Raw genomic sequence first — 9949 nt, forward strand, 5'->3', positions numbered from 1 at the left:
TGTCCACATCCCTCTTGAAGTGCGGCGCCCAGAACTAGATGCAGTACTCCAGCTGCGGCCTGACCAGGGCTGCATAGAGGGGGAGGATCACCTCCTTGGCCCTGCCTGAGATGCATCTGTGGATGCACAACAAAGTACGGTTAGCCCTACTGACTGTGACCTTGCATTGTCGGCCCATGTTCAGCTTGGAGTCAATAAAGACTCCAAGATCTCTTTCTGCCACCATGCTCTCGAGGAAGGAGTTTCCCATCTTATAAGTGTGCTGCTGGTTCCTACTGCCCAAGTGCAGCACCCTCTACCTGTCTGTATTGAAACCCATCCTATTTTTGTTAGCCCACCCCTGTAACCTATCCAGGTCCTGTTGTAATCTGTCCTTCCCTACTAACGTGCCCACCTCACTCCAAATCTTGGTGTGAGGTGTATCATAGTACATACACCTGACCTCAATGGGTCCAAAATTACCTCAGCTAATTCCATCAGTACCTTAGGGTGCACTCCATCCAGACCGGCCAAATTAAAAGCATCTAGCTTCTCTAAGTAATTCTTAGCCTGTTCTGCTATTACTGTAGATTGTTTGTCTCCTTCCCTGTCTTTGCTACTGACTGCATTTGTCATCTGATAGTTGCCCATGTTTGTGAAAGCTGAAGTAAAAAAGGCATTAAATACTTCAGGTTTCTCTGCAACATCTGTAGTTAGATTGCCTTCTGCATTCCATATGTGACCTATGATTTCTCTGGTCTTCCTCTTACTTTTGATATAGAAGCTCTTCACTAGTGCTGTGCCCAAGTTGACATTTTTATAGGATTCCTTTTTGAGTTTCAACTCGTTGAAGTGATTGATGACTAGCCAGGCTGGTCTCCTGTTGCACTTCCCATTCTTCTGTTTCCTCAATAAAGTAATGGACAAGAAGCTAGTGAAATAGGGGAGACTGAGAGCAAAAGAGCGGAAGAGGATAGTTATTTAGAAGCAGTCAGGTAAGAACAAAGTGAAATGTATATTAGTCCTTATTATTCAGTGTTGTTGAAGATACAGGACTGGTTTACAGGAGAATATTGGTGATAGTGATTACCTGCTCATTTTCTTTTAGTTTTAATGAAAGATAGGGATCTAAATCCTCTGAACTGCTCTGCAATATTTGACATCACCATTTGCAAAGTACTTGCCAGTGTGGACTTACTGATGACACCTACTTGAAGTGTTTAATGGACGGTGTTCCTAAATTAATATAATTATAAAAATAGAACTATCTTCATAGTATATACATAAAAAAGCCTACTGACAAATGGTATAACATTGAATTTCTGTTCTCAAACAAATAAGAATGATTCATCTGAAAGTGTAATCTGTTTGTCTATATACTTACGTCAAATGTCTAGACAAACATTTTCTTCAAGGGAAGGGTCATAATTTTCCTTAATAAATTCCATTTTCCTTAATAAAACTTCCATTCAGACATTGTAGATATAAAGCCAGCCAATATGGAGGACCTGACGGAAGTGATTACTGCCTCTGAGTTTCATCCCCATCATTGCAATCTCTTCGTCTACAGCAGCAGCAAAGGCTCCTTGAGACTCTGTGACATGAGGGCGTCAGCCCTCTGTGACAAACATTCCAAACGTAAGTAGCTAGGCTGTGTCTCACCACAAGCATTTGTTAAAAGCTTATTATTTATAGACAGCATATGCGTACCTGCAAATGTTTTAGCTTGTCAGCTGCAGGTACATTTTAGAAAATGGTACCACAGCAAAATCATGAAGATTGGACAAATTGAACAGAGCAAATTGTTGAATGTGTGCAAGAGTTGTTTATGAACTTGATTGCAACCACTCCTCTAACTATGTAATTTGTTTTACGATGTGGAGTGAAAAACCCACAACCCTCTATCAAAAGACAGATAGCTGGCAATAAATTAGATATTTCCTCTATGGAGGGTCTATTAAATGATTGCTCAGTTTAAATGTGAAACTGCTTTTTGAGTGCTGGGATAAGTACATTTTCATTGCTTGTACTGCAAACAGAAATGCAGGGAAGTATCTTTAGGGTGGATGAAAGTCTGTCTTGAAAATTTGGCCCCAGACTTTTCTCAGGTGAATATAAATTTCTAAGCAGTCTCAAATGTTCCAAGGTTATTTCAAAATTGAACAGCAGGAATAAGGAAGTTTGATGCTATAAAAGCTATGCCCTAGTTATCGTGATATGATTTTATATATCTTGAGATTTGTTTTAAGGAGGTTTAAGTATTTTATCTGAAGGCCAAATGGGGAATGTGGAATCTGCAAAGGAAAAATGGGGTTATTGTAAGTTCATGATCACAGAAGAAAAAAATGTTAACATGAAGCTATCTTGCTTTATGAACAGTTTGTAAGGGATTATGTGAGGTATATAATTCATAATGTACTCATCTGACTATTAGTTCAGTTTCATCCAGATAAAAGAGAATATGATAGTGAAGGCTTTTGACATCTAGCCAGAGAAGAAATTAAACAGGTTAGTTTTAAAACTACTGAGCTATTTGATGGAGAGGATACTTGTCACATACAAGGATGTTTCAGAAAGTAATGGGAATTTTGAAATAAAAGTGTGTTGTGTGCAATGCTGTGTAGTTTCCAGCTTTATTGCAGATATACAGTATGGGTAGCCATTTTGCTATGAGTTTCTGAAACACCCTTATATATTAAAAAAGCCTAGATCCAAAAAAAAAAAAAAATTAAGTGCCATCTAGTCACTTAAATCCAGAGTTGTAATGTTCATATTGGCCTCAATAATGACTCCAAGATCCTTTTCTGTCTCTGCACTGACGAGAAGGGAGTTCCCCAGCATGTAGATCTGCTGCTGGTTCTTCCACCTCAGGTGCAGCACTTTGCACTTGTCAGTGTTGAAACCCATCCTGTTCTCATCCGCCCACCCCTGTGACCTGTCTAGGTCTGATTGCAGCCTATTCCTTCCTTCTCGCATGCCCACATCCCCCCACATCTTAGTATCATCTGCAGATTTGAACAGGTGCATTTTACCCCTTTGTCCAAGTCGCTGATGAAGATGTTGGACAGCGCAGGCCCGAGGACCGAGCCCTGCAGGACCCCACTGCCCACGTCCCTCCAGGTTGAATAAGACTTGTCCACCACCACTCTCTGGGTGCGGCCCTCCAGCCAGTTAGTGACCCATCTGACTGTGTAGGCATCGACACCACAGTCTCCAATTTTTTTAATGAGAATGGGGTGAGAGACCGTGTCAAAGGCTTTCCTAAAGTCCAGAAAGACTATATCGACTGCGACACCTGCATCCAAGGATTTTGTGACCTGGTCATAGAAGGCCACCAGGTTGGTCTGACAGGACCAGTCTCTAATGAACATATGTTGGTTGCTCCTAAGCATAGTCTCCCCTGCTGGCCCCTCATGGACATACGCCAGGATAATTTTCTCACAAAGCTTCCTCAGGACCGAGGTAAGACTAACGGGCCTGTAGTTTCCTGGGTCCTCCTTCCTCCCTTTTTTGAAAATGGGAACCACATTGGCCCTTTTCCAGTCCTCCGGCATATTGCCAGAGCACCATGAGTGCTCGTAAAGCCATGCCAGAGGTCCCGCAATAACCTCTGCTAATTCCCTCAGCACTCTGGGGTGGAGATTGTCAGGACCTGCTGGTTTAAATACGTCCAGTCCCTCCAGAAGTTCCCTGACTAGGTCCTCGTTGATCCTAGGCCTGGGTGTGCCTCCCACAGGGCCTACGGGGATCCCCATGGGGGGATGACCAGGTCCCTACTCAGAAAAATGGAGGCAAAGAAATTGTTAAATAGGTTAGCTTTGCTGTCTGATGCAATGACCAGATTTCCTAGCGTGTCTTGCAGAGGCCTCACATTACCCGGTACCCCTGTGTATTTAAAAAAGGACTTCTTGTTGTCCTTGATCTGGGTAGCTAGTCCCAGTTCCATCTCTGCCTTGGCCTTCCTGACCCCCCCCCCTGCAGCCCTGAGCAACCGAGGTATAGTCCTCTCTGGTGATGGCCCCTCCCTTCCAATGGGTGTACGCATCCTTTTTAGCTTGGAGACATTTCCAGATGCTTTTGGTAAGCCATGGGGGTCTTTGCGCCCTCTTGCCTCCTGTGATCCCTGTAGGATCCCTTTGGGCTTGGAGGATCGTCTCCTTAAGGAACAACCACTGTTCTCGGACACCCAACTCCCCCCCACCCTGGGACCTCTGTGTCTCCCCCACTAGTCTCCTTACCTCATTGAAAACCGCCTTTCTGAAGTCCATGGCTGCTGCCTTGCTGCAGGTCTTCACCACCTTGCACTAGATGGTGAATTCCAGCAGGCGATGATCGCTGTCGCCCAGGTGGTCGAGCACCTACAGTCCCCCCACCAGGTCCATGGCCAAGACCAGATCCAACAAGGCGTCTCCAGTGGTGGGGCTGTGCACCTCCTGGGTTAGATGGAGGTCCTGTATCTCAGCTAGGAACCTACGTGAGCGGTCAGACCTGGCTGACTGCTCCTCCCAGCAGATGTCTGGAAAGTTTAGGTCACTCGTGATGACCACATCCTTTGACCTAACTGCCTCCGTGAGCTGACTTAAGAATTCCTGGTCTAGCTCTTCTCCTTGTTTGGGTGGTCTGTAGTAGACTCCCACTGTTAAGTCCCTTTCTCCCTGACCTCCCTGTATTCTAACCCAGAGCACTTTAGTCTGCTCCTCCCCTGACACAGTACTACTCATTGAGGATGTGTACTGCTCCTTGACATAGAGCGCCACACCCCCACCTTTCCTCCCTGTCCTATCTCTCCTGTACAGCCTATAGCCCTTGATGTTCACCACCCAGTCATGCATTGAGTCCCACCATGTTTCGGTGAGCCCCACTATGTCTGGGTTGGTGTTAGCTAGCAGGAGGGCAAGTTCCTCCTGCTTGTTGCCCATACTGCGAGCATTAGTGTAGAGGCATTTGAGGCCTTCTGAAGATGCACGCACTGCCCCCCTAATCCCAGTACTACCCGGGCCCCTGTTGCTTACCTGGGTATTTGTTCTGCTCGTCATCAGTCTAGGCTGGGCTGCTCTTGCGGGTGATGCTTGGTTTGTTGGTCTAAGGCTTCCTCTGCCGTCTTCCCCTTCCCCCAACGAGCCTAGTTTAAAGCCCACCGGAGGAGATCAACCAACCTAGAAGATTACACACGCTTACCTTTGGGGGAAAGGTGAAGCCCATCCTATCCGAGCATGTGTCTCGTCCTGACGTGTGGGTCGTTGTCTAAGAAGCTGAAGCCCGCCTCGGCTTGTTTGGGATTACTTGTAAATTTAGTAAGCATACCTGCAGTTCCGTCCTCCATATAACATATGATGATATTGAACGGCACCTGACCCAGGACAGACACTGTAGAGAACTTAACTTGAAACCTCTTTCTACTTTCACATTGAGCCATTGATGACTACCCTTTGAGCATGATGATCCAACCAGTTGAGTAGTAGCATCCATCTTAGTTTCCACCTTAGAGTAGCAGCATCCACCTTAGAGCAGTTTCATCTAGACCAGGGCTGACTTCAAAGTGGCTGGGGGCCATACACTGCACTGGGTACAGATAAAAGAGTGCATGCCATGTAGGTCACATGCCATAGGGGCTGCAAACTGCATGGGCTCCCTGGGAACTATATTGCATGGCCAGCCCAGCCACTCTCCACCATGTGGGCAACGCAAGCCAAGCCTTTCTCCATCCTTGACTGGTGCTGCTGTGTTAGCAGTGTGATCCTCCCCCTCCCCACCTCCTCACACTGACAACAGGGTCACTGAGCCCTTCTCATCATTCTTCCCTGCCCTAGAGACTCTGGCTGCCACAGCAACAGGCACAATGTGAGGCGTGGCAGCCAGGCAGGAGCCCATGGGCTGTACACTAACCCCTTTTAGGCCAGATGCAGCCTTTGGGCTACCACATTAGACAGCCCTGATTATATACTATATTTCCTTTGCTCACTAATGAGCATGTCATAGAGACACTGTTGAAATCTTGCTAAAGTTGAGGTATATTGCATCCAATTCTCTCCCCCATCTGCAAAACCCATCACTTCATTATAGACGGAAATTAGGTTAGGTAAGCCTGACTTACTCTTGATACTCTTGAGACATTCATGTTGGCTCCTCCTGATCACCATGTTCTCCCCCAAGTGTTTAGAAATAGATTCCTTGAAGACCTGCACCATGACCTTTCCTGGTACTGAGGTCAGACTGGTCTGTAACTCTCCATATACTTGTCCTTCCCCTTCTTAAAGGTGGGCCTTATATTGCCCTAGTCCAGTCTTTTGGGATCTTCCTTTATCTCCATGAGTTCACAAAAATAATGATCAATGGCTCTACGGTCACCTCAGCAGATTCTTTGAGTGCAGTAAGATGAATCATACTTGATCCTGCTGACTTAACAACATCCAGTTTGTTCAAATAATTTCTAACCTGTTCTTTCATATTCTCAGGTGATTATGTCCTTCCCTATCCTGGCTGTTAACAGCACTCATCACCTGACAGATAACCTGTAGACTGCAATTAAAAAGGCATTAAATATTTTAGCCTCATCACGCATTATTAGAGTCTACTTCCCATTCACCAAGGGGCCTACAAGTGCCTCGTTTTTCCTCTTAATTTGACCTAATTATAACATGCTTTTTATTGTCTTTCATATCTCGCTGTATCTTAATTTGTACCTAAGATTTTTTAAAATTTTATCTCTGTGTACCTGTACTATACTCATCCCTAGTAATATGGTTAATTTTCCACTTTTTATGAGATTTCTTTTTAATTTTCAAGTCAATGAAGTGTTCACTGTTCAACCAGACTGGTTTCTTGCTATTGTTCCTATCCTTCCTTTGCTCTTTTATCCTTAGTATGGTCTCTGTAATGGACAACCCATTGTTCTGGACTGTCCTACTGCACCTCTCCTTGTCCCAGTCATCTAGCTCTTCATTGCACTGTATGTGGTAATGCAGATTGGGATTTTAACCCTGAGCCCTCGGCACTTTTCTTTGTGCACCACCTGGACTTCTGAAGTTTGCCCTATTGTTGTTTGGCCAGCAGTAGCATAACTAAAGGGGTGGCAACTGGGACAGCAGTCCTGGGTGTCACATGGCTGGCTACTTAGGGCACAAAGCTGCCATTCCCTATACCGCTGGGTGCCAGTTTTTCCTGAGAAGCTGAGAGTGTAATGAGCAACTGCAGCTCTAATTCAGACACACCCTGGGGACTCAGCCTTCCTGGGGCATTTTACACATCACAGAATCAAGTCCTTGGTGCATCCTCAACATCCTTATGCTCATTGAGAGTTTCACTGAGAAACTGCAAATTCTAGTGGAATTCCTTCCATTCCTGTGCAGTGGAAACAAAAGGCCTCCTACTGAGGCAGTCAGGTCTTCTGAATGGTAAATAAGCAGCCTTGGAGAGGTTAAATGTCATGCAGTTTGTGGGTAGGCTATTGTACAGGATTGAATTTTTACCTGAGCAGACACTGAATAAAACTGCCATACTTAGGTCCATTAGCTGCAAGAAAAAATACACGGGTTCAGCACCTCTTAGGAGGCAACTATTTATTCCTGAAGACTATCCTTCCAGAACAATTTCTTATACGAAGAAGTATTTTGTCTTTGTTAGATCTACACCTTTGTACTTGGAGGAGGAACTGAATACCTTGTGATGAAATGAGAGCATGACAAACTGGGTCTTTTGTTGTTTTTTCTGTTCTGCTTACATTGTTCTGTTTTAAAGTACTTCCATTTCTTCCTGTTAAATAATCTTTCCTGTGCAACACGGTACCAAATGCCAATCATAGCCCATTAAAACAACAATAAAGTAAAGCTGGATGAAAAGTAGGCATTTTATGCCAGAAGGGAGAGCAAGGTCTAATGGGCATTGATTAAACCCTATTTTCCAGATCTGTGAGTTAGAAAATAGCCATTTAATGTAGCATTGCTGCATTGAACTGGAGTCGAGCTCATTGAGAAACTGAGTTTGTAGAGCATGTTCAACACAAAAATTGATAAGGTTAAAGATAGAACTTTCAAAGTATTACAAGGAGGGGAACTGAGTACTGCTGATGGGATTGATTTGAATATAGCTCTCTGACATGCAACAGTAATTACCTAAATTCTGCAGCAATCTAAAGCATGAATCTTAACAATGAGTCAGCTAGGACTTCAAATGCTTGCAGAACCATCTCTGCATAATGTGAATATTAGGTCTCTTGATACCAGTGTTTTCTGTTTGCTGTATTTGTGCACACAGTCCTCTTCTCTGCCATCTTAGCTTGTCCACTGCTCCCTGTAGAACTACTTCTTGGACTTTGCAAACTTGTTCCACACCTGCAAATCCCAATGCAAAATTAACTTCTTTCACTTCAATTTCTCACTTAACGCTATTGCAGCCTTTGTTCCAGACACCAGCCCCAGGATCTAATATATTTCAGAATTAATAACATATAGCAAAGGACTTAAATGAGCCCCTCTCTTAAAATGTCACTCCTTTTTCTTCACCCTGTCATAGAATCTTTCCTGCATTAAGTCTTATGTAGATTGCAAGCGTATTAGAGAGGTTACCTATCATTAGTATAGTCATATGAAGCAGCACACTATGCTGTATAAATAAATGTAATTCACACTAACATAAAACAGTAACAAATCTCAGTGCTCTTGAAGGCTGGTAGATTGCTAGAGTCGAGGCTGTGGTTCTCAACCTTTTATGAGGCACCCCTCAATAGATTCAAGGTACTCTTTGGAAAATGCCAGCTCTTAGATTTCACTCAGTTTTGAGTACAGAAAAATAGAGCAATTTTTATGTTGCACAGAGCTCAGAAAGACCACAGCAACTGTAGCACCCTGGTTGAGAATCACTGACTCAAGGAATGTCTGAAAGCACTGGGAAGCAGGGGAGGTTAGCCCAGTTGGAGCAGTGCTGTAGCATAGCTATACAATGTCTGGTCCATTAGTTACCTTGTTCAGCATGCACAACAGCCACACTCAAGGGTTCCCTCCCCACTGTCACAGTCCTGATGTAGAGGATATGAAGGTTTCCTGCTTTTCCCATGCTGCTTCTGCCAAGACTACCAGCAGGCTGTCAGTTCATGCACCCTGTTTAATGTGGAAATGAACTCAGACCACCAAATCCATTTCAAATAATGCCCTGAACTGGTGTCTTCAGATACCAGCCACTTGATATAAAGGTGGAAATGTTCAGAGGTGCTGTTGTTTTGTCAAAATGTGTTCATGTTGCAGTCCTCCCACTTGCTTTCTTTAATGCAGTTAGCACCTACATCTGATACTTATTATGCCTCCTCTTAATATAATGCCTATTGAATGTTGGGTGTGTAGGCATAAATAGTTATGAAAGTTATGATATCCTTAAAGCTCAATCAGTAACCATAGAAAGACATGTATGGAATTAATCCACTGTATTAGAGTTTCAAATAACAGGGAAGTTTTAGCCCTAAATATCCAGCTGAGTGAAAAAACAGGTGCATCTCCATGCTTGCAGAGAATATACGATAGTACAGGATTATGGGAAGAGGTAGTGTCAGTTGTCCAAAGGGATATGGGTAGGGATGTCAGATGGGATTTTATACTCAAAGCTCTAATGGCAACTCAAATAATATATACCATAAAATACATAATAGTAGGTCGTTACCCAGGCACCCCTTATTCAGGGCACAGGTACAATAGCACTATATAGAAAAATCCCAGAATACTGGAAAGCAGCTCCAGTAATGGATCAATGCAAACAGCAGTTAAAGTATCAGCATTAGCAATGCTGGAAGCTACAATCCAAATAAGGGAGAGTTGTGACCTCATCTTTTTTTCATTTCCTGAAATTAACATCAGGAAGGAGAAATCACATGCAATTCTTGACTGCTATTATTAATTATTTTGTAGGTACTTCTTTACAGACATGCATACTTATCCTAAGCAGCTTACAGTCAAGGTATAAACTTACGGGGGGGGGGGGGGGG

General features: G+C 43.8%; 1 protein-coding gene across 2 annotated transcripts in view; it reads left to right on the forward strand.

Annotated features, from left to right (window-relative positions):
• PPP2R2C (protein phosphatase 2 regulatory subunit Bgamma) overlaps nucleotides 1-9949 on the forward strand; it is a 342978-nt gene that overhangs the window by 288197 nt on the left and 44832 nt on the right. For both annotated transcript variants that reach the window (XM_019526512.1, XM_019526513.1), the window contains exon 6: nucleotides 1453-1617. In XM_019526512.1, the coding sequence (XP_019382057.1) occupies nucleotides 1453-1617 (165 nt within the window). The remainder of the gene's footprint in view (nucleotides 1-1452; nucleotides 1618-9949) is intronic.

This window comes from Gavialis gangeticus, unplaced genomic scaffold, assembly GCF_001723915.1.
Source record: "Gavialis gangeticus isolate Ggan-Ray unplaced genomic scaffold, GavGan_comp1, whole genome shotgun sequence".
In the NCBI taxonomy this organism is placed as follows: domain Eukaryota; kingdom Metazoa; phylum Chordata; order Crocodylia; family Gavialidae; genus Gavialis; species Gavialis gangeticus.